This window comes from Carassius carassius, chromosome 16 (genome assembly GCF_963082965.1).
Source record: "Carassius carassius chromosome 16, fCarCar2.1, whole genome shotgun sequence".
NCBI classification, from domain to species: Eukaryota; Metazoa; Chordata; class Actinopteri; order Cypriniformes; family Cyprinidae; genus Carassius; species Carassius carassius.
The window spans coordinates 28,030,269-28,056,126 of record NC_081770.1 but is presented as its reverse complement, the minus strand read 5'-3'; the positions used below and the strand labels follow the sequence as shown (position 1 = coordinate 28,056,126).

Genomic DNA, 25,858 nt, shown 5'->3' with positions numbered 1-25,858 from the left:
AAGACATTGTTTGTTTGTTTTTCGAGTACTTAGAACACAGAGTTCCCTTTGCATATGAAAAAAAAAATGGAAACAGTTCCCAAAATAAAACCGGTTATTGATTCCCAAACCTTGTCAGGAGGCATCCATAACAGTGGTTTCCGAGAAACTTCGAAGACACTGTATTCCATACATCAAGCTCACAAACACACACAAAGGGATCAGACACACCATCATCAAGTTAACTTTAACCACTTTAACCAGTTGTTCACATCAAATGTTCCACAAAAGAATTGTCTTGTGGGGTGAAACGGTTCTCAATAGCAGCAAAATATTCCATGATTCAAACATGCAACATGACAGACGACACTAAACGTCCTCAGTTCCCCTCTCAGCTGTCAGGAGAAATTCAACCACACACAGCCCAATGGAGTCCATGAATCTCACATTTGTGAAACACTAGATAAATGTTTAGTGGGGCCGCACATGTCCAACGAGACGTGACTTTGTAAAACCTGGGTGCCCCACAAGCGTGGAACATGAGTTAACTATGTGACGGCTTTACAAACTCTCCTGATCTGAAGTGTCTGAAATAGCCTGTGGCGGAAACATTTGTAATATTTGGCCAGTGGTGGCAAATGGCAGCCTGGCGACAGTCTACCGTGAAAGAACCTGCCCTTGAGGCCTGGACGTTTGTGGTGACTGGACGAATGCTACATTGTCCAGCAGTTTGGTGTTAAAAGATCAATAGAGGTATGTGGAGAGAAAAGGTAGGGCTACCACAATATTTACTACAATAAGCTTTTCAAGAAGTCAATGACATGTCCCCCATTTTATTGCTGCATGAGAGTACATGTGGCCGTTTGAGGGTCTGTGTCTGTGCACATCATCACACCTTTTTGTTTCCCATGTAAGTATCTTGAGCAAATGCACTTTGCACAAATAGGGTAAACATACATACAAAATAAGACACGTTCCTTCAGAAAATGTTGATTATTAATTTCAGTCAAATTTTCATGCTTCATTTTCTAGCCATTTTATATCAGGTCTGCAATTATTTCAACCCTGTTTTTAAAATGTAGCCAAAATAATGCCATCACTCAGTAGAGGCCAACTAGTTTGGGATCAAATGTTGGTTTGTAGTTATTGATAACCATATTTTACAAAGAATTTTAATTAAAAATATTATGTGTGATAATTTTTGTTACAATAACATACTTTAATAATGATTAAACACTAGTATTTATGTTACTATTATTTACTTGTTTTTTTTCTGCCTTGTCAGAGGTGTCCAATAATCTTATATTCTACTATTTTAGGGAAATTAAAAAATATGTTTTGTTTTGCTTTGTACAACTAATTGAAGTCAAAACTGTAAAAATATTAAAAGAAATTTATATATATATATATATATATATATATATATATATATATAGCATATTTAGCAAAATAACATGAAATTACTAATATGTATTTAAAGAAAATAGTATTTTAAATGAGAAATAACTGATTTGTTTAAAACTATGTACGTGACATTTTTTGTTATATAATATTTTATGTAACATATCTAATCAAATGTATTAAAGATATATATATACATAATCATGTGATTTTATGGCTATTGCAATACAAAATAAATGGCACACTAAAATATACCCTATTCATGGAAAATGCATCATACTCCTGAGAAATTAGAGATGTAGTTTTAGAGCAGCAGGCAGTCATCATGTGCATTGTCATGGCGCTTGTGGCCTGAATCCTTGTTTGTATGTTTGTGTCTGACACAGAGGCAAATTTAAGTTTATTTGTAGGGAGTCTTTATGCGTTTAGGGAACAAAGAATGGTGGTGTTTTGTGAGAAAGGACAATGTGTGCCCGAAGGTATTCCTGCAGTGACTCATCCAGGACTAAAACAAAAATAAACCTTAATTTGTAGTTTGTTTTGGAAGTAAAAACACTTGCCATTGAAAACGGAAACATAAGTAATGTTTACGTCTAATGGCGATCTACTTCAAAAGCAGAATTCTTTTTCTTTTTGTAAACATTTCAACACAGTGTTTTTATCAACAAAAAAAGAAAAGAAAAGAAAACTGCAAGGAAAAAAATAAAAATAAAATAAAAATAAAAATAGACATCTTGGTTACAAATTCAAAATTAAATTAAATGTTTCCTCGTTTTAAGTGAATGCAATCACATTACACTAATTAATACTTTCGTTTGAGGTTCGTAAAATGGGGGAATGAATCAGCACCATGTAGCCATTACTTACTTAATCAAGAAAATTAAGTACTATGTGACCATGGTTTGAAAAAAACATGGTGACAAATCAGCAGAACATAACCATGGTTAACTAAAACAAGGGAACAAATCAGTATGACGTGGCCATGATTTTGCTAAAACAAGGGAAAGAATCAGTTCAACGTGATAATGATTTACTAAAATGAGGGAACAATTTGGTAAAACATGGCCACGATTTACTAAATGCAGGGACAAATCAGTACAAAGTGACCATGATTTATGAAAAAGAGAAAATGAATCAGTACAACATGGCCATGATTTACTAAAACTAGGGAATGAATCAGTACAACTCGATTTACCAAAACTAAGGAATGAATCAGTACAATGTGAGTATGATTTACTAAAACGAGGGAACGAATCAGTACAATGTGAGTATGATTTACTAAAACGAGGGAACGAATCAGTAGAATGGGAGTATGATTTACTAAAATGAGGGAACGAATCAGTACAATGTGAGTATGATTTACTAAAACGAGGGAACGAATCAGTACAATGTGAGTATGATTTACTAAAACGAGGGAACGAATCAGTAGAATGTGAGTATGATTTACTAAAATGAGGGAACGAATCAGTACAATGTGGCCACAATTTACTAAAACATGGAAATGAATCAGTAGAGCATGGCCACAATTTACTAAAACGAGGAAACAAATCAGTAAATGACAATGATTTATAATAAAAAAACAAAGAAACAAATCAGTACAATGTGGATACAATTCACTAAAACAAATCGAATCAGTGAAATGTGACTGTGATTTACGAAAATGAGGGAATGAATCAGTAAAATGTGACCATGATTTACAAAAACTTGGAGAATAATTAAGTCATGAAAATGAATTCTTATTTTGTGGCCATTATATAAATATGTTTCTCCCGTATCAAGTGCTAGGCTCCATAGTAAAGAAAAAAAATGGTTTGATGGGCGTAGTCCATGTATGGTTTGCATGTATGCATTGTAGTAGTTCAATATAACTTTTTTTTAGCTTAGTTTTGTTCTGCTTTAGAAAAAAAAAACTTCAGTTTTGTACTGAAAACTGGCTCAAATCTTTAGTTGTTTCGTTTCCACGACCACTCTTTATAGTCTGGATATTTCAGTTTACTTGAGTTTTGTAATGAAACCAGTGAATGATGGCTTCTTCTGATTGTAACAAATGGTCCGGTGTGGTCATAGTCTGAGTTACCCAGTGGTCACAGGTCCAGCGTGCTGGTCTGGTGCTCACGGGAATGGCCTACGGGGTTGAAGTGTGGATGGCAGTCGTGGGGCTGAGCAACACCCGGCTGTGCTAATGGGTTTCGGCTAATCACCAGCTCAAGCTTGTCTCCGGCCTCTGTGATGAGGGGCACAGCCAAGCAGCAGTCGAAATCTCGCGTCCGCACGTGGTTCACCTGGTGGAAATATATTTAAACATTTAGAAATCGGATTCAGTACACTTACGTAGAAATTTATTTAGATTTATTACATGATTATAAATAGCAACATCTTTATGAAGGGCCTCCTTTATTTAGTATCATTTATTATAAGAGTCTAAAAATTACATTTTGAATTCTCTTAACTACTAAGTGAAATAAAATAAGTATCAAAATGACAAAAACTAAAAATTTTAATAAAAATAAATCTAAGAGGAACTATATTTAAAAATGATAAATAAAAACCAGAAATGACAAAAGCACATAACAATTACTAATACAAAAGTTTATATGAAAACTGAAAATAACAAAAATAAATAAATAATTTTAAAAGATGAATAAATAGTATATAAATAACACTAACGTTAGCATATGCTAATCAACAGAATTTGGAGATTTGTAGGACAACATTTTTAAAATCAAACTTTTCTTAAATAATGCAAAAAAGTGGAAACAAAAACAAAATGCAAGCAAACAAACATCAAATCACAAAGCAACTCCCAGGATATGTCAGTTTTTCTTGAAAACAAATGCACAAGTATCAAAACTTCTTGGTTTATTTTATATATATATATATATATATACATATATATATATATAAAATAAAACTGCATAAAGTATTTTGAGAGGAATACTCGTTTATAAGTTTGAAACAGCGGAAAAAAGCACCTACAGTATTAACAAATGATGATTTAATGACAAAATATTTTGAATGAATTTTCTTTTTTCTAAAATACTGACTGTTTTTTCTTTTCACAGAACTGTATGTATGATTTTATAGACTTTATTGTTTTAGCAACTCTGGTAAATGTTTGTGTCTGTAAAATAATTTTCATTCTAACATTACTGTAACTTCGACTTTATCTGCAATAGAATTTGTTCAAACATTTTCAACCCGTTATTAAATATGAAAACAAACATACAAAACCAGACACCATAAAGCAAGCACCTACAACCATGGTTGCAACTGTGGTTAACACACCACAGCTGTTAAGTATATTCTTTGCACAGATTTAATAATTTCCACAGACAGTGAAGTGTGGCAGATTAGCAACAGGGGGACGCTCTCTAAGATGTGACCACAAGTGCTGTGTAGCCACGCAGAAGATCCAGTCGAATAACTGTTTAACTCGACATGTCCTCCCAGAGTCAAACACCTACTGACGCTCTCATACCTCATTCTGGCCCTCTCAGAATGAGTTTATATTTAACCAAGCTGGGCAGATCATATAGCTGGAGAAAGGGAGGGGATGCTGGGAAACCAGTGTGTGGTGATCTAAGAAGGGGCACCTGAAGGATCCTGTCGTAGGGTTTGAGTCCAGCACGGTCCGCTGGACCTTCAGGTCTGATCATGTTCACGTAAACACCCTTTTCCAAGAAACCATCCGATACGCTAAATCCAAAGTCATCGCTCTCTGGGTCTTTCATCACAGTCACCTGTAATTGTGTAACACAAAATTATTTGAACAATTCAGCTATGAGCTAATTTATTCTAATTATGTTCAGCAGATAATGTTGAAGTCTTAAAGGAACAGTTAACAAAAATGATTCCTTAGGTTATAAAAACACAATATCTATATCTTAAATTAAATGTTTTATTAAATAATTAAACTTAATTTAATAGTTTCTAAAAAAAATGTTCATGTTGCCTAGTAAAAAATTAATGAGATACAAATATGCAGAATATTACATTCTTTATATCTGATGCAACATATTTTCAAGTATATTAATCTTATTTTAAAGATAATTTTACAAAACTGTATACATTTATCTACATCTACTAAACAAAACAAAAATCATAAAAACAAGACAAAAAAATTAAGCAAATCAAAAGCAAAAAACAACAAAAACAATAAATAAATAAATAAAAACTAAACTAAAAACAAAACTCCAAAACAAAATATTTAAATCAACTCCTAGGACATGTCGCTTTTCCTCTAAAATAATCAAACCAAGCGAAACAAAAACTAAAGCAACACAAACTAAAAAATCTAATAAAAACAGTAAAATTAATCAAAAAGCAAAGCAAATAAAAAACACAAAAGAAGAACAATAAATAAATAAATAAAAATAAATCAATTAAACAAAACAAAAAAAGCTAAACTTCAAAACAAAATCTTCAAAGGAGTTCCCAGGACATGTCATTAGCCACCTGAAATAAAAAAAAAGGCAAAGGGAAACAAAAGCAAAGCAAAACAAAACAAAACAGAAAAGCAAAACAACAAAACAAAATCTTCAAAGTAACTCCCCGGATATATCAACTTTCCTTGGAAATAAACCAAGGTTATGCTGATACGACAGATCTGTGCATATCATCATTTACCGGTTTTGCATGAATTTCATGAAGTATCTACAGGGAAAAATAACATTCTTAGCATGAAAACAAAATGTCATGCTAAACCACATAAAAAGCACCTACAGTATTAACCAATGAGGAGTGAAAGATCAATCTCCCTGCCCTTTCCCAGGGACATTTTCAGACAAGATATATACTCCCAGTGGTTTCTAAAACCAACCATGCTGACCAACACTTGATCCACATACTGTTCAACTGTGTGTTCAACTTTCGCCCACCTTGTGCAGCTCTAACGGTGTGGGCGACAGGATGTCCTGGATCTCTTCTTTGATCCTACGTGACTCCCAGGTCTTCTCGGACATACGGAGCGTGCTCTTGTTCTTGGTTTCGTTGAGGAGATGCGGGGCTTTTCTCAGAGGGCTGAGGTGAGGTTGGTTGACCGTCTCGCCGTGGGCCTTTCCACCCTCCACACCCAAACTCAGGGCACTGCCGGTCATTATCGATGCCTACGGGTGGAAAACAACCACAAACATTCATTCCTGCCTTCTCACAAGCCAACGTTCCCCAGTGCAATGAACTCCTGTCATGGAAAGGGCCTTTAGGCCATGTAGTTTTAAAAGGGAGCCTCTGATTGGCCTCCCATTAAGCAATTGTCTCATTTAATAAAACCCTATTAACTAGAAGCCGTGAAGCCCATCCTCATTTACATTTAATGAGCTCCAGATCCATTTATGTCCAATGAGCTGCGACTGAAATGAGTGTTTACTGTGAGTTCTGGCATCTGTGCCTCTTTGAAGCTGTAATTCAATGTGTTTTACTAACTCAATCCAATACACATAGGATCAGTGTGGATCAACGCTTATGAAATTACTTTCAAAAAACAGTGAATGTACAAGAAATTGCAGATTACTTGGAAAGCTGCAGCCCATTACGCCTCATGACATAATTTGAGATTTGTGCTGGCTTGCACTTTCAGTAATACGTGATTTTGGGAACATAACTACTACAGATACTTCTGTAAAGTCCCTCAGAAACCACAAAGCAGCCATTCTCTTAACCTTTGTGTTGTGCTGAACATTGTTTACAAAATTAATTGCTCCCAGTCAAAAAAGATTGGTCTTCTGGTGTGGACTGGTCTCATCATCAAACTTTTAATTCAGTCTTTTTGTCAACTTCTCTTCTTTGAATTAGCACAGGCTTCGTTTCTCTTTTTGGATTTGGTTGATCATAGGCCTCATTGATCTGAGCTTATGTGTGTTTCCTGATTTGACCGTGTTTGTTTACTTTTAGTTATTAAACTTTATACTCCCTTTGGATCCTCCTTATCTCACCCTTGTCCTCGCAGAATTGCAACACCTCTGTTTTTATGTGGAAAAGCCTTTTTTGTGGCAAATATATATACTAGCTAGCTAAACTTCGGTTAGTTGCTAGGGTAAAATTTAAGTGCTACATTACACTAAAACTGAAATAAATGGAAAACTATATAAACGTCAAAACAAACAAAATACTACAAATGACAAAAAATAGTACAAGTTTAATCAAATTTAAAATAAGAAATGTAAATATATTTTAAAACGTTCACCATCACTGAAAAAAAAGGAGGTGTAGAAACTACTTTAGTTTAGAAATTGATTGTAAATTTCACAATAACAAAGATATGGCAGGTAACACATTGACTTGAACTGTAAAGTTTTACGTAGAAAGACTAAAATAGTGTTTTCCTTGTAAAATGTACTCCAATAATCTTTTAACATAGTGTTCATGTTGTCCCAAGTCTGTATGGCTTGCTTTATTCTGTACAGCACAAAAGAAGACATTGTGAAGAATGTCCTGGCTGCTCTTTTCCATAAACAGAAATACAAAAAGTTCTGCCATTTTATATACAAAATATTTCAAATAGAATTTATAGATCAAACGTACAAATACTTTACAATATTTATATTGGGGGTTTATTTATGTTTATTTGTAATTTCATGTTGAACTGTTCACTGTTTAACAAAATATTGACATGAAACCTGTCACAACTGCATATCTGAATAAACATGGATGCAAAATATATTTAAATTTCAGTATTATGCACACAAAGCTACCATGCGACTTCATAAAAATTGATTCACTGTTATAATACTGTCATTCACTATTGAAAAGAGACATATCCTTTTGTGTTCCACGTAAAACAGAAAGTTAAGTATCGATGAAGAAACGTGTCATCTATGGCTGACCTCTCTAGCCAGTGTCATCACACATCTGATAAAAACACTTCCCATGCTTTCGTAACTGTCCTCGGTTGGTTGTGTAAGAATGGAGCTCATTGTTTTGAGCAAGCAGGCGTGAAATGAGACATCAGTCAGTATGAAGAGACTTTGTGTGATTTTGTGGAAACAATAGTGTAGTGATTGGTGATTTGGGATTTCCGACTTAAAAAAGGGAATTCACAAGAACCACCTGCAAATGCTGGTGGCGGTGTATATTTGCATTCGCTGTCTGCTGTGTTTTAGCACTCGACTCACTACAGGAATTATGTAAATAAGGTAAGGATACAAGCACAGGCCAAAAATTAAAAATACAAAAATTGTTCACTGAACAATTCCTCATCAAGATTTGAGTGCTTGGTTGTGGAAGACGCGGCGGACTAACACAATCTGACATTATTTACTTGGACTGTACAGCATTGCTCAACCGCACCAAGGTTTTGAGTCATTTCTTGGTTTACAAGGTCAATTAAACAAGGAATTTTTATTTTGCTATTGGATCAAACAGGAACTCAAAAATTATATTTGCAGTAGTTTCCATTTCCATAACTACAGACGTTTGCCCAATAATGATGACTACTGCTTTTTGAAATGTAAAAAAGGTCTATTAACAAATTAAAGGTGCAATGCGTAATATTTACAACAATCTATTTACATAAATTCAATATAATATACATACAGGTAACTATGTTTTCAGAGGTGTATAAACACCTTAATGAACCGTTATGTTTCTATTACTTTACATTGAGCTATTTCTGTCTACATACTCTGCAGGTCCCCTTCCATGGAAGTCGCCACCATGTTTCTACAGTAGCCCTAAATGGACAAACTGCTCTACAGAGCGCGTTTTGTAAATTTGTTATTCTTGTGAATAAAACACTGACACAATAATAAACAAGTACATTAACATTTGCAATACCATGGATGTATTGAATAATTAAGTAAATATAATTCCTTGATTTACCTTTGTAAAGCAATCTCATTGCTCTCTGCTATCTTTACCAATGACATCTTTACCTGTGTCGGCCACAGTAGCTTCTCTAAAGGGAGGGGTGAGCAGGGGACTGAGCTGTTGGTTGCAATTCGCAACCAATCCTGTTAAAATGTACACAACCTCACCACTAGATGCCACTAAAATGTACACAACCTCACCACTAGATGCTGCTAAATGTGCTAAAATTTACACAACCTCACCGCTAGATGTGCTAAAATTTACACAACATCACCGCTAGATGCCGCTAAAATTTATATAACCTCACCACTAGATGCCTCTAAAATTTACACAACCTCACTGCTAGATGTGGTATAAAAATTTACACAACTTCACCGCTAGATGCCGCGAAAATTTACACAACCTCATCGCTAGATGCCGCTAAAATTTACACAACCTCACCGCTAGATGCCGCTAAAATTTACACAACCTCACTGCAAGATGCGTTAAAATTTACACAACTTCACCGTTAGATGCCGCGAAAATTTACACAACCTCATCGCTAGATGCCGCGAAAATTTACACAACCTCATCGCTAGATGCCGCTAAAATTTACACAACCTCACCGCTAGATGCCGCTAAAATTTACACAACCTCACTGCAAGATGCGTTAAAATTTACACAACTTCACCGTTAGATTCCGCTAAAATTTACACAACCTCACCTTTAGATGTGCTAAAATCTACACAACCTCACCGCTAGATGCCGCTAAAATTTACACAACCTCACCGCTAGATGCCGCTTACATTTACACAACCTCACCGCTAGATGCCGCTAAAATTTACACAACCTCACCGCTAGATGCCGCTAAAATTTACACAATCTCACCTCTAGATGTCGCTAAAATTTACACAACCTCACCACTAGATGCCGCTAAAATTTACACAACCTCACCACTAGATGCCGCTAAAATTTACACAACCTCACCACTAGATGCCGCTGAAATGTACACAGTGCACCTTTAATTCATGATATTTAATTAATTTGTGCTTTTGTTTAATGCGTCAAATGACTCTTACATAACTGATCAACATCACACTGCAAGTGCAAACTATGAAAATTTTTTCTTCAGAGAAACGCCATCAATCCTCTTATTTGTTAATTTGTAACCCATGAGATGATTGAAGACGTTCTCATCATCGCAGTGGTTTACCTCGATCTCGCGCAGGAGCTCGGACTGGCCGCAGGTCTCCAGGTCTTCCAGGGCCTGGCACCAGAAACTGTCCTCCTGCTCCATCATGAGGCCGTCGGCATGCGGTTGGCTGCTGTATCTGCGGCAGACGCACACATCACAGTCAATGAGGGTCAAGGCACTTCAGCTGGCTCCCACATCAGAGGAGCATCCTGAGAGAAACTGAAGGCCTGAGGGACTGCTATGATATTAAGACTTCCCCATCATAAGTAGTGATTTATTGATTATTAATTAACTTATATAAAAAAAAATTGTACAAAAAAAGAAGATATTTTGTGTCCACGCTGCTCCTTTACTTAAGTGGTATAGACTTTTGAACAAATAAAAAAGTGTATGATATCAAACTTAAAATTATAGTTAAATACAGATTTTTAATTAGTTAATCGCTAAAATAAATGATAAAAATAATTTTAAATAAATGCATTAAAAACAAAAATATTTAACAGTATAAAAATACAGCAAAAGCGGTAATATTGTGAAAAAAATAATAATATATATATATATATATATATATGATAAAATGTAATTTATTAATGTGGTGAAAATGTGAATTTATTCATTATTCAATGCTAATTTAGTATTAATAGAAAAATCTATCAAAATTGATTATTTTATTATTTATTAATTATTAATAGCATCCACAATACAAGTTGTTGTTTAAATACTATATGTGTGTGCACTGTTTATTTATTACGTATATATAAATACACACATATTTATTTCATTTCTTTATATGAAAGAAAATACAAACATGTAAAAATATATTTCGTTTCTATTCATTTTTCATAATTCATAAATATTTAAATTAGCTTTAAAAGTTTTGGTCATTTTAGTACAGTATTTGTACTATCAGTGACTGATCAAATGAAGTTTTTTTTATTTTTTTTATAAATGTTTAATAATCAAATATTTCTTTTTTTTTTTTCAGCTTTTCAATCACCAAAAATGATTTTTAATAGTTGCAATGCCCAATAAGAACACTGCTTTGCGGTTCACATTTGTGTGCAGTGTCCCGTCTCACCCGGCAGCTTTGTCCCAGTCGTCCTCACTGAATCCTCCGTCACTGAAGGGGTAGTTCTTGCGGCGGGACGGTGGAGGCGTGCTGTTCCTCTGCTTGCTGTTACGCCACTCGTGAGGGTGTAGCGCAATCCCAGCGGCCTGATGGGTGTAGGCACCTTCGGAGGAGCATCAGGGCACACGTTTGACTGAGTCTGTCAGCAGATGCACGAACATCGGCCCGGCGTGAGGAGACTGAACTCACCTTGGTTGCTGTAACCGCCGTCGATCCCCGAGCCGTCCCACGACTCCATGGCGGAATCCACGCTGGGGATAGTGGTGGAATAAATGTCCGACAGTTTATTGGTCTTCTGCGAGTCGGTCATGTCGTCCTCGTTATCGCTGAGCTCATTATCCAGATCGTTCTTATCATCTGCTGCTGAAGGAGGAATCACAGTTATCTGATGATCAAATTTGAGTAACATAATATGAATGGTAATAACAACAATACTACTACTACTACGTACTGTCGGTCAGTTTCTTGATCTTGAGGGTGACGGTTTCTCCTGCCATCTGCAGCAGGTGTATGGCTTCACTGAGCGGCTTCCCCTTCAGACTGACGCTGTTGATGGCCAGAATACGATCGCCAACGTGAATGGCTCCAGTCCTGTGAGAACAGAACACAACCACACAATCATGAACTCTTTGGTGCTTCTTCAGCTGTGGACAATAATCCAGACTGGAGACACAACGTGTCCATAACTGAAGAAACATCTGTGTGTTTCTGAATGCACTTTGAAGCATTGTATATTTGGAGCTCGCATTACCAATACATGTTTGGCCTCAGTAGCTGTGTTTGTGTGTGTGTGTTTGTGCATGGTTCAGAGTCTTTAATGGCCAATTCATACAGAAGATGGCCTTTTATCAGGATCAGCAAATTAAATGTAATAACCCATTTATGAGAACCTGGGATATCATTTTAGAATCACAGACGCTGCTTTTCCTTGCAAACCAAGCAGGACACAGTTATGAGTATAAAACTCTAGCAGGGCTGTCAACATCAACTAAAGACAAAAAACATTCAGAAAAACATTGTGAGCTGTGTGCTATATAATAATAATAATAACAACAATAATAATAATAATAATATACTTGATTTTAAGCAAAAATATTTAATATGACTGAATAAACTATTATTCTTTGAACTATTTATACTAATATTTATATAACAATATTTATAATAACTATTTATAATAACAATGATAATAACATAATGCTATAATATAACACAAACATTAATAATGATAATAGTAGTAATAATAATTTCATCTAAATTTATGTATTCTATTCAAATGAAAATATTTAGTATGACTTAATTACCCTAATAATAATAATAATAATAATAATAAATTATTATTATTATTAAATTCTACTGTTAATTATGAGTAATCAATAATTCCAAATTAACATTTTTTATTCTCTAAATAATTTAAAATTTAGCTGAAATACCATGATGATAATAATAATAATAATAATTATTATTATTATTATTATTACCATCACTACTACTACTACTGTTAATTATGAGTAGTCAATAATTCCAAACTGACTGGTTTTCTTCACATAAAAAAAATACATTAAGCTTAAATAACCTGATTATTATTATTATTAATATTTTACACAATAATGAAAAGTATTATTATTATTATTATTATTATTAATAAATATCACTGTTAATTATGAGTAATCAATAATTCCAAATAGACTTATAGACAAATAGGTTTTATTCACATAAAAATATTTTATAAAGCCAAATTACCCTCATTATTATTATTATTGCCACTGTTAATTCTGTAATTCATTGTAAGAGTCAGAAAGCGAGGGCAGCATGTGTGTATCTAGTTTGAGGGCAGCTGAGGAGGATACATGTGGGTATGAGAAGACAAACACATTAAATGTGGGCAAAACAGTGAAATGTTTCCTGCGAGCCGTGATGAATGAGGAAATGTGCTCTGAGCCGTGCTGGTGAGATTAGACTGACTGAGCTACTGTAACTTCTGGTGTGTTTGCGTCCCACATGGGGAGGTTTAGGGTCCATCAGTGTGTCCCGTGGCTCACCTCTCAGCGAGACCCCTCTTGGTCAGGCCTGAGATGATGATGGGGTCAAAGGGCTCCTCGGTGCCGGAGATGGTGATGCCCAGCGGGCCGCCGTAGCGCTTCAGCTCCACCGTGTAGATGATGGAGCCGGACGACTCCTGCTCGTCTGGACAGAGGACACACTTCTGCTGTCACACGTCACACTACATTCAACTGACAAGCATTCATTTCAACATATTCTGAATATCCAATGAATAATTGAACACTGTGAACAGAAGAGCTCAGTGTTTACATCTCTTGATTCGCTCCTGGTGCTGCGAAACAAAACAAAGGTAAAACAACAGACATTTTCATTTCAAAGCAACGATAAAACGTTTCGATTCATCTGCATCTTTGACCACAGACGGTGTTTTACCCTCATAACAAAAAAAAAAAGACAGATATAAAAAAGTTACTACGTAATTCCCATCCATGTATTATTTTTATAGTTTTTAATGGTTTACTATTGTTCTCAATGTGGAAAATAGTAATAATAAAGAGTGAGTAGGTGTGGCCAATGTTTGATTGACAGCATTCTTTCTCTATGGTTGCATTTGGCGTTTGAAGTAGATATGCTGTAATATACTGACACCTGGCGGTCAGATGTTGAATTACACACCAACATGCTTTCTGTATGATTTTCAAATTACATGTTTAAAATCAAAATAGGGTATTTTATTTTGGATTGACTGATTGATTTTGGAAACACTTAACCCTGTCATATTTCATATTTCATCCTATATTTCTAACAGACAAAATACTAAACTAAATTTATTTTCTTTTGTATTTTATTGTTGTATTTTATTTCCTTCAATATAAATGACAAGAAAAAGTAACAAATGACAATTTAAAATAAAAAGTTAATATTTCTAAGAGACAAAAACAACAACATACTAATAAATTATGAGCAAATATAACTATAAAATATATTCCTGATTCTATAACATATAGTATTATGTACAAAGAAAGCCTATTTGTGGACCACAAACATTTTTATGCAATACATAATCAGGATAATAATGTAATATTTAGTTTTTAACCATGAACTCTTATAATGCTAATATGGATTTCATTTTTATTTTGCTTTAATCTTTATCATTTGGAACCATTATTTATAAAAATGTAATGAATGTGAAGCATGTAAAACGCTATGGTGATAAATTCTAAAATAAAAAAGGATTTATATTTTGAATAGTCTAAATAAATATATATAATATAAATAAATCAAAGTTACTCTAAAACAGTATTTTGCATAAAAAAAACGATTTTTTTTTTAATACAATGTACTGTATGTATGAGCATAATAATGCACTATATTACTTAAAAAAGTAAACTCTTATTATGTTGAGAATTAAAGAAAAAAACGCGGAGGAATATAATATCACAATGCAAAATAATGCCCCCTATGTGATACACTGTCCTATTTCTTTCCTTTTGAATATGAAACAGGACCTTCACAAGATCTTGGCATGTTTTGAAGCTGGACTGCAGGTCACACACACACACACACACACACACACACACCTGAGTTGTCCTCGTCCTTGCGGATTTTGAGTTTGAGCAGGTCTTCGCTCTGCTGGAGGATCTGGACGGCGTCCTCCATGGAGCAGTTCTCCAGACGGATGTTATCTATGGCCAGCAGCTTGTCTCCAGGCTCCAGAGTTCCTGTTCTGCAGGAAGAAACCATGAAACGTGCTTCAGTCTCACAAACAAACACTGAGCACATCTGTGGAGTGAGCCAACAACTAAGAGTGTACTTGACTCTCTGCAACGCAAAGCTGAAGAGAGAGGTTTTTCAACAAACAAGAAAAGGGATTTATATTTCAAAAAGACATAAACAAGTAGAATACATATAAATGCATTCTAGTATATATATATATATATATATATATATATATATATATATATATACACTACATACTATATATCATTTTGATTATAAAATGTTGATTTTATTTTATTTAAAAAAAAGGACAAAAAAGAAAGCACACTACTTCCAAGTTTTACTGAAATATATATATACGGAGTTTGTCTCCCCCTACAGGATATTACAAACACATATTTAGCATTTTGTTCTTGCATCTAAAATATGCGGAATATTTCAGCATCCGACGTTTCAGTTGATATTTTACATATTCCAATATGATAATTATAATATCATAAAGGATATTGTAAAACTAAATGTATGATGGTAAGGATAATGAAGTATTTTTAAAACTCACATTTCTAAGAAGTAAAAACAATGAATATATATATATATATTCAAAATATGTTTTTAGGGTTAGGAAAAAATCATATAAATATAATAAAATATAAACAACAACAACAACAAAAAACTAATATATAAAGATAAATGTAGTAAAGTGTAGTAATGTAGTAAAATGTAGTAACTTTATATTTAATATAAATATAATAGATTTATTTTAGAAATAAAATTATATAATAAAAAATAAAATGTTATTTTGTTATCAGGATTTATATTTCTATCAGCAAACACATTAGTATTTTATTTTATAAGGCAAAACAGTAAAATAAAATAAAATGAATATTTGTATTACTAAAGGGCAAAATAATTGCATAAAAATAAATACAATAATTTATTTCTAAGAGTAAAAATATTTTATATGTAATGCAAAAATGAATAATAATAACAATAAAGTAAGTAAAAGATTTGAAATATTTGAACATAAAGAAAGGATATTTATAGGCTCATAAACATTTTCTGCCAGTATTGTTAAGTGTTGGTTCATACCTGTGTGCCATGCTGCCTTTTTTAATGTCAGATATGATAAGAGGCTCTCCTGGTTTCTTACTGGCTGTAGAAAGATGGGAAAACATCAGCATATCACACACACACACACACACACACTAAAAACACCCCCACAAACATGGTTTCAAGGGAAAAATGTAACTCTTATCTGGATCCAGCATGAGCGTGAGCCAGACGTTGAGAGGGAATATTTTGCACAGATGGAATAAAACATTTTAAGAGCAGAATTCAATAACAAATGTAAAACCTCCCAGCATCCAGTGGCAGCGTGTCTATATATATATATATATATATATATATATATACATATATATAGTGCTGTCAATCGATAAAAACAAATAAAACTACTAATTAATAACACTTTTTTTTCTGAAATTAATCAAGATTAATCACACATAACATAACATTTTTAAATATGCTTTTACATTGCAATAATTTCACATACAATCTTCAAATTAATGTACAAACCACATAAAGACAGTATATTTGTAATATTTATTTAATGGCATCTTTTATTATGACTAAATGCCAGTAACACTGATACCAATGAATATTCATTTCTCTATAAAAAAAATCTAATAAAATAAAAATTCCCCCTAAAATTTTACCATTAACTATAGCCCATTATAATACATGTAATATTTACCGGTGCCCTTCCGCAGACATTTACAGAAATTGAAGCTGAAATTATAAAACAGTAAATTCTACATTAGATACAGATTAATTAGACAGAACAGCAGCTGGTTATTAGGTTGTTTTGGCTGCTATAACTTTAAGAGCTGCCGCTGCTGAACGTGATGCAGATCTGACACAAAACATATTTTCTCTCAACTCAATTCACCTTTTCTGACCCACTTCAGGTCTTAAACTCTCTACTAATGAACTGACGAGTTGAACCAGATGTGTTAGATGAGGGACACAGTTCAAATCTGATTTCAGCTCTTGTCTTCCACTCAAAGTTTCTCATACACACTACTATACAGCATACAGAGCATTTTAGGATGTTTCAGACATCTGAAGGACAAGATAAGAACTGCGCTCAAACACTCAAGCAGTGAATCTGAAAGAAACGATCAGTCTTTTCGCTGATGGATGACTGTGGTACAAATGCAAAGCCTGTGATTTATATCAGCCCTCATTCAAGTATAATACAAGTTTAATGGCCCATGATGCCTCAGTGTTTATGCCATAAAGAAGCTTTAGAGCAACGTCAGATGGAAAGAAGCCAGACAGACCCAAGAGCTCCAGTAAACAGACCCACGGAAAGCCTGCGAGAGCCCGTAAACACATGCTCTGAAAAATGAGTCTGTGTTGATCAGGGCTAGTGTAACTCTGTGACATGCACGAGATGGGACACCTCGTATCGGGGGGGTCTGGACACGGACATGCTCCGTCAGGGAAACCCATTCGCAGACGTGTTTAATGACCGGAGTGGATGTCAAAACATTTGTGTGGGTTTATTTTCCGTGCGTTTGGGGATATAAAGTTTTACTACATCTTGGCGAGTTCGAGAAGTGAAACCGAGAATGGTACAACAGGCCAGGGAGAGATTCAGACCGAAGGGTTTAAATGTTTTTTTGTTTTTTGTGTGTGTTTGGGGGTTAACAGATCCGGAAAGCAAAATGAAAAATTCTGCTGTTTTTCCAATACGTGATATGACTTTAAGAACATCAATGCAGATGTGTAATCCTAAAGTGAACTTGCATAAATTTACCTTAAATGACACAAGCCATCGTTTATTTTAAATTGTAATAATGTTTGATATTATTACTGTTTTTGTGGTATTTTTAATTAAGCAAATGCAGCCTTGGTGAGCATTAGAGACTTTCAAAAACATTTAAAAAAAAGAAATTTTCTAACTTTTGATCAGCAGTGTGTATGCAAATTATTATTTTTCTTATCATTATTATTACTGAAGCAAAATAGCATCAAAGTGACTTGGTTTAATTTGATTTTTATTTATTTTTTTACCATTATATTTAAGATATATTTGTAAATATTACAATAATACAAGATTATCTTGCATACATTTAAACTAGTTCCACAAACTATTGCTTGGGTATAATTATGATTAATAAATCAGATTTTGTATCCAAATCACCAGGAAACATTCCATGTGTGATGGTGGCAAGTGCAGATGTTAATGTTCAATTTATAAAAAGAAAAACAATTTAAAAAACATTTGCAAAGTCAAAGTGTTTTGCAGGTTAAAATCATTTGCAAGTTATTGTTAGAAAAAGATAAATAAAAGTTGTGATGCCTGAGTAGATAACAAAATTATAATCTTGTCTAAGTGGGCAGTTCTTACCAAAATATGTTGTAATGTTGACCAAACTAAATGAGGAAGATCCCCAGACCCTTGAAGTCAAAACTAAGCCGCTGCAATTTAACAGCGAGGTCTTACCACTGATTGTGATGCCCAGTTCCACTCCTCTCTTCTTCTGCAGCTTCACATGGAACGTTCCACTGCTAGGCACAACAGATTCTGCCCATACAACAAAAACGACACTATGATCGAGTACAAACACAAGTGCAACTGCTTTAAAATACAGTGAAAAATCCATGTCTTAGGAACTCTTGGTGGAAAACGGAGCAATTTGTGTTTTAAGAGCTTGTTGGTGAACGTGAAACCTCACTAACCTGCTACATCAAACTCAATCTCTAGCGTGACCTTATTGGCCAGAGCTGCATCCCGGAGCAGCTGATTGGCCTCTTCCAGCGTTCCGTCTTCTGTAGGAATTCCGTTGATGGATAAGACTCTGTCTCCCACCTGGAGAAGCCCACACCTGCCAATCAAAATAAGACGGAAGGACTAAAGCTAATTTCATGTTCCCTTCCTCCAGCGACTATATCACTGTCAGTCCAAACACCCCTTAAATGGAAAGTTCTGCCAAAAATCATTTACTAACCATCAAGTTGTTCCACACCTGAATGAATTGCTTTTTTTTTTTTTTTAGAAGATATTTTGAAGAATGTTGGTAACCAAACAGTTGATATTAGCCATTGACTTCCTTAGTATTTCTTTCCATAATATGGAAGCCAATAGCTACAGTATCATCAACAGTTTGGTTACCAACATTCATGAATGACAACATAATTCGAACAATCCTTTTAAATGGCCGGTTTCTGGAAAAAAGAAAAGTGCAAAGTGGACCAGACTTCATGCCAATAGTCAAAAAGTCTGACTGAAAACTGAATTTAGAAGTTGATTTGTATCAAACACAATGACAAAAATGCATGATTTACAGTAAGTGTATTGTTTCCTCAGGTTTCTATATGCAAGTGTCACTGTTGGAAACTGTGTTTATGAAAGAGAACTTATGAAAACTGACTTGACTTGCCCAAACACCACAAATTTTAATAAAAAGAGTCTAATAAAAAACTGAGACAGCTGTTGACATACAGTAAGAAGAGCTATGGTTAGCAAAATGCTAGCCAAGTCTTAGCAAAAGAGTTGAAAAACAGTTGAAATGGCACCTTTGTAGCAATTTAGTTTCCTACAATTTCTGACATGAGAAAATTGCAGACAAACAGTAAGAGTTTAGAGCCATAGTTAAGAAAATAAAAAAGAAAACATTTGCGCCAAACGGCTGATGTAGCACTTTTGTGTCAAAGAACAACGAAAACCCAAATGACACAGTTACTACAAAATGTTAGCAAAAGTTAGCAAAGCAACTGACATGACAACTTAGTTTTAGGTGATTCTTCTACAATTCTCCCCAAAAAAAGAGACAAAAACGAGACCAATTTTATCATAAAAGTTTAACACTATAGCTAGCAAAATGTAAGCAACAATTTGTATCAGCTAGATGTTTCTCCTTAATCCTTTGGTCAAATAAAATGAGACCCAAATGAGGCTACTGATACTGAACTACTGAAAAGTTTGAAGTTCGTATTGAGATTTTTGACTTTATTGAAATCTTTGGTATTTTGGCAAATGCACTTTGAGACATTATTGAGAGCTCTTGTGAAACTCTAGATGTGGTATAATATTAGTATTGGTTTTTTTCAGAAAAAATAAAATAATAATAATAATAATTAGGATCCATCTGCTCTCCATTTAGTCTCATAGGTGTCTAGGAAAAAATATACGAGATGTTAAAGAGATTCTTTCTTTCAGACTTACTTTCGTTTTGGAGACCTTTACATTTCCCTCCCTTTAAGAGCACAAAGTGTGACAAAGACACATTTCAACCTCTTAAATTAAAAATGAAAGTCTCTTTCTTAAACATCACTGATAAAAGGTGTGATTTTGCTCCTGAGTGTTGACCCAGATTCGCCGTTAATATCACATCCAGCTTGATCATTTTCAACTGTCAGAGTACGTAAAGGCATAAATGTAAAAAAAATAAACACTGATATAGTTACAAGATCTGCTTGCATTTTTAATGGAATCTCTGTCCATTGTGGCACCTTATAGTGTTCATATGTGCTTGAGTGAACATGGATGGCTGGGTTTTGAGTACATGGTTGAGTTAACATTTGGGACGTACCTTTCGGCCGAGCTGTCCGGTTCTATGAAGCGGATAAGAGGAGGTGCAGAGAGGGTCTCTGTCGCAAATATTCCACCTTGGAGCTGAACCCCGAACCCATTTAGAGGGTCTCCTCTCAGAGTGACCTCACTGGACTCGGTGTGGACGATCTGACCACCAGGGCCCACAGAACTTGAGGCTAAAGATACAGCTAAACAGAGAGAAAAATCACCACAGAAATATCATAGATGCATAAAACTGTTTTTTATCCATTGAGGGGCTGTTCACAAAGAAATAGTTTTTTGTTTGTTTGTTTTGAACTACACATTGTGTGCAAGATCCTGCGAAACACATAAGATGTGAGGGCAATGGTCAAATAAATTCAGTGTGAAAGGCCCCTAAAAGTTAAACTTTTTTTCAAAACCAATTAAAAGTCCAAGATGGAGGAATGAAATGAGATAAAAGTAGAATTATTCAGTAATTAAGCATATAAAAAAGAATAGATTCAATCTGTGTGTGATATATACTGTAACACAGTGCTTTGTGTTGTTAGCTTAGCAACATGCTAACATGTACTGGCATTTGTTTTTAATGATAGATAAAAACGAATAAAATCAATTTAATAAAAAGTAGATTGTTTACTCAGTGTTTTGTGTTCACTGTGTTTTAGTGATAGGGTTAAGAGTATTGTGTTGTTAGCTTAGCAACATGCTAACGTCCAACTCTACTAAAAGTTTAACTGATAGACAAAAATAGATATTTATATGTACTATGTGTTGCTGTCTCTGTCATCCAACTCTGTAAATAAAAGTAATTTAATTGATAATTACAACTATTTCAATTCAATAAAAACAGTATTTACCCAATACATGTGTTTATGTATTGTGACAATGTTTAGATTGTGGAGTTGTTATCTAAGCAACATGCTAACATCGAACTACAAAGGTAACTAAAATACATCAACCAATAGATAAAAACAGCCTAATTAAAAATAAATGATTTACCTAATATGGGTTTGTGTTATGTATTGTATAAAAGTGTCTACAGTACTGTGTTCTTAGATTAGCAAACATGCTAACACCTAACTCTGAAGATAATAAATAAATTGGTTTAGGTAAAAATTGAAAAAAAACACACACAAAAAAAACACAAATAATTAAATGCAATACTAATTATTAGAGGTGTAACGGTACGTGTATTCGTACCGGATCGTTTCGGTACAGGGCTTTCGGTACGGTGCACGTGTGTACCGAATGACCGAATGCAATATTTTGTGTGCGGAACATAGGTACATTTTCCTGTTTCCAAACGAACATATTAAGTGGCGGAAGTCTCCGCGTTCAGCGCAAATCCCGCCCTGCAGCTGATTCTAAGGCTGGTGACACACTGGCTGCGTGGCGTGAGCGTGGCGTTTCTGCTGCGTGTCAGTTTCGTGACACCTGCTTCGTGTTTTCTGTGTCTTTACACACCAGAATCGTGCCTGACACGGCGCTGACGCGCTGCTGCTGCTGTAGGTGACATAGAGGGAGGCCGCCGACAGACCAGGATCTTGTCTTCACGACAACAATATCTATACTTCATGTTGAGCATAAATATAAATATAAAGCCTACTGATAAAGGACACAGTCAACAGTATTGACGGCAAAATGTTTGACAGGTGCATCATGCCATTGTGTCACCAGCCTAAGGTTTTCAAAAGGCATCACGTGAATGTGAACATCACTACAACTAGGAAAAAAATGATTGTAATTCAAACGCAGCTCCCGTCGGCATTTAAACAGACCTTTGCTCTTAATTCCGATCGATCCTACGCAATAACGAAATCTGAGCAGGTCTAAAAACTGAAACTGTTCATGCTGCACTTTACACTTTGGAAAAGTTACATATATTTTTTAAATATGAGCAGGCCTACAAGCTGGGATTGGTAATGCTGCACTGTAATCATAGTTATTTATTTATATTTTTCATTATATTTTATTATATGATATTGGTTTGAGCCTGAGAGTATTTTATTTAGTGGAGAACTTTGCAGCAGTATTTTATTTCTTATTCTTTTTTTATTTTATATATATTTTATTGAAAAAGTATTTTAAAAAAGTGTAAACAAATTGTTAAAAAAAAAAGTTTATAGTAATAAACAACCTGCAGTTTAATGTTCGCATTTCTTTGTCCGAACCGTGACTTTAAAACCGAGGTACGTACCGAACCGTGATTTTTGCGTACCGTTACACCCCTACTAACTATGCATCTTCAACTAATTATAACTTTGTGGTGCCGTCATTAATATGATCTTCCCAACATCACTTTCACAAGTTTTTGTGCCCATCCAAATTTAATAGTTAATTTTAAACAAACTTGGCTTGCTGTCCTCAACAGAAGCTCGAACCCAAGGCTCGGCTTGAGCTCTGAGTTCAACCCCCCATTGTGGTACTACACAGAGGGAGACTAACAGAGATAGGGAGGTGGAAGGATGCTGGAAGAAATGTCTCTGGGATGGAGCAATGATTACTTATTACTTGTTATGATGACAGTACTAAATGATTAGGCTCTTCCCAATTCATTTGGAACTTCATTTAATGAAACATTAAATCCATCACTTATGAGATGTCATAAAATGCATTAAGATGCTTTTAGAGCATGTCAAAGAGAAAACCCATCCAGTCACCTACAGGAGCTTTTGTGCTCTTTTTTCCTTTGTCGTCTCTTTAGCATAGAGTTCCGTGGGCTCATGGGAGGAGCGGCCCGGGGCAGCGTGTTCGAACCCTGGCTGGTCATGCCTGAAGTGGTAGTGGACCCAGGAGAGAAGTTAGTGCAGACTACCGCTAGAGAGAACAGAGGAAAGGAGAGAGAAAGTCGGGCAGTGTAGCTGCATTTAAAATATTCTAAATCAAAGATATGGTAATGGTCCAAGAGACTGAGCGGCTCACTGCAGGTTAATGATCCATATTCTATTGGTCCCTTGCTAGTCTTTGCAGATCTATGCACTAAGCATTTGTTATTTAAGAGGACGTTATATTGGATTTGGAGGTAACCCCTAGGAGGTGGATGTCTGGATTAAGAACAATATTCCATATTAACGTAATGCTATTTAACTTGTAAATGAAGATGGATGACTTCAACTAGAGAGGTAGATTATCTGAAGAAAATGGGACTTGCTCAGTAAAAACCTAATGCAGAACTCTCAGTTGTGTGGACTAAATGCGACTTTAGATGTGGACTTTATTTCTCATAATTGGAAAACCTTTTTGTAATTAAGATATTTTCTTTATTTTTTTTTCTCATTTCATTGCAAATTTATGTGACCAACTTGAACATGGACGAAATCTGCAAGAAGATTTTTGCGCTCGTGCAAAACTCGCCACTACTAGATATTGTCTATGAAATTTCACGCAAATTTATGTGAACAACTTTACACAAGCAAAATCTGAGAAGGAAACCTTTTTGCCTTAATGAGAAACTCCCATTTGTGTGGACTTATGACTGGATAATCGCCAACAAAATTTCTGAATGAATTCGCAATACCAACTTGAACACAGGCAAAATCTGAAAGGGAAACTTCTATGCCCTCATGTCAAACTATTAATCAAACTCCTATTTCATTAACTTAATATCATCTATGAAATTTTGTGTGAATTTGTGTGACCAACTGGAAACATGAGTGAAATTTACAAAGCAAAAAATATTTTACACTCACATGAAAAAATGCGCAGACTGCTATTTAATGACTGGACATCGTACATGAAATTTTGCATGACCAACTTGAACACAGTCAACATCTGCAAGAGAAACTTTTTCGCCCTCATGCTAAACTCCTAATCATGCAGACTCCTATTTAAATTGCATTTAAATTATATCATCTGCCAAATTTATGCGAATTTGCATTATTAATGTGAATACGAACAAAATATGTGATGAAAATGTTCTCCCTTATGCGAAACTCCCAGTTGTGTAGAGTCATATTTAAAATTCTAAATATTGTTTGCAATATTTGTGCGAATTATCATGACCAATTTGAACACAAGCTAAATTGTAATATTTTTGTTCTCATGCAAATACGCCTAGTCCTGTGTTAATGATTAGATATCGTCATTGACAATTTGCTCGGATTTTTACAATCAACTTAAAAAAACTAACTAAATCTACATAAGGAACATTTGTTGTGAAATGCCCAGTCATGAAAAAAAATATATATATATATATATATATATATATATATATATTAATATATATAACTAGTCAAATCATCTTCATAAAGCATGTGGTAAAAGTGTAAAAATGATGTACTGTAGTTACATTTGCAGTAATCCTGAGAGCTAGATGGGTTACTGGAAGCAGAGGTCCATGTCATTGTCTTACAGTGACCAGGATGTTGAGAATGGCAGTAGTTCACACAGGGGTCCCAACAGTGTGGGTGGTCACTTTTCTGAATTTTCACTAAACACAGAAAATTGATTACTAAATTGAGATATTAATTACATGATTCTCAGAATAAATAGCAAAATGCAACGTTTATATAAAATACATGCACACAAACACGCACACACACTCCCTCTCTCTCTCTCTCTCTCTCTCTCTCTCTCTCTCTCTCTCTCTCGCTCTCTGTGGCTTTCTCTCTGTATTGTTCACATTAATCCTCATTTAAACACTGAAAATCCATCATTTGGAGTCTTGGGGGTCTGTTTAAGTCACATTCAAGTGATAATATTCGTCCCTAATACTGGTCTGTGTAAAATGATTGTGCATGCAAAACAATGAGGAAGCTCATCAGCAAACAGGCTAATGAAGTCCTGCTGCTAGAGGCAGGCCGTATAATTGAGTGCCTCTGTGTGCGTGTATGTGCTTGTTCTCATTTGTTCTGCAGTATCTCCAAGTGCTCATAATGCAGTGGGTCTGACAGGAGCAGAAGACTGAATTTAAAAGAGAGTAAAATTAATTTAATAAATTAAACAAGCACACTTGAAACAAGTAATTTATTACAGGGCAGTGGTTCGCTACTGGTTTTGCTTCGGGAAGCAGATTCTGGACATCAAGGGTTGACGCAATGCAAGGTCAAAATTGTTTATCAAGCAA

At 34.7% G+C, this 25,858-nt stretch overlaps 1 protein-coding gene and 1 long non-coding RNA gene across 5 annotated transcripts in view; one reads left to right on the top strand and one right to left on the bottom strand.

Moving 5' to 3' along the window:
• The first annotated feature begins 514 nt into the window (after window positions 1-514).
• LOC132160075 (uncharacterized) lies at window positions 515-14,059 on the top strand. Its single transcript, XR_009437947.1, has 2 exons — window positions 515-732; window positions 13,502-14,059. It is a non-coding gene; the product is annotated as an uncharacterized LOC132160075 (long non-coding RNA).
• Window positions 3,301-25,858, bottom strand: part of LOC132160074 (glutamate receptor-interacting protein 2-like) — a 120,693-nt gene continuing 98,135 nt past the window's right edge. For 3 of the 4 annotated variants that reach the window (XM_059569771.1, XM_059569773.1, XM_059569774.1), the window contains exons 10-24: window positions 25,082-25,222; window positions 23,458-23,610; window positions 20,810-20,999; window positions 18,957-19,102; window positions 18,721-18,801; window positions 16,299-16,362; window positions 15,071-15,216; window positions 13,529-13,673; window positions 11,938-12,077; window positions 11,676-11,846; window positions 11,436-11,589; window positions 10,376-10,493; window positions 6,258-6,485; window positions 4,974-5,120; window positions 3,301-3,662 (exon numbers count right to left, since the gene is read on the bottom strand). In XM_059569771.1, the coding sequence (XP_059425754.1) occupies window positions 3,465-3,662; window positions 4,974-5,120; window positions 6,258-6,485; window positions 10,376-10,493; window positions 11,436-11,589; window positions 11,676-11,846; window positions 11,938-12,077; window positions 13,529-13,673; window positions 15,071-15,216; window positions 16,299-16,362; window positions 18,721-18,801; window positions 18,957-19,102; window positions 20,810-20,999; window positions 23,458-23,610; window positions 25,082-25,222 (2,222 nt within the window). In that variant the 3' untranslated portion in view covers window positions 3,301-3,464. The remainder of the gene's footprint in view (window positions 3,663-4,973; window positions 5,121-6,257; window positions 6,486-10,375; window positions 10,494-11,435; window positions 11,590-11,675; window positions 11,847-11,937; window positions 12,078-13,528; window positions 13,674-15,070; window positions 15,217-16,298; window positions 16,363-18,720; window positions 18,802-18,956; window positions 19,103-20,809; window positions 21,000-23,457; window positions 23,611-25,081; window positions 25,223-25,858) is intronic. The other variant, XM_059569772.1, reaches the window with a different exon arrangement.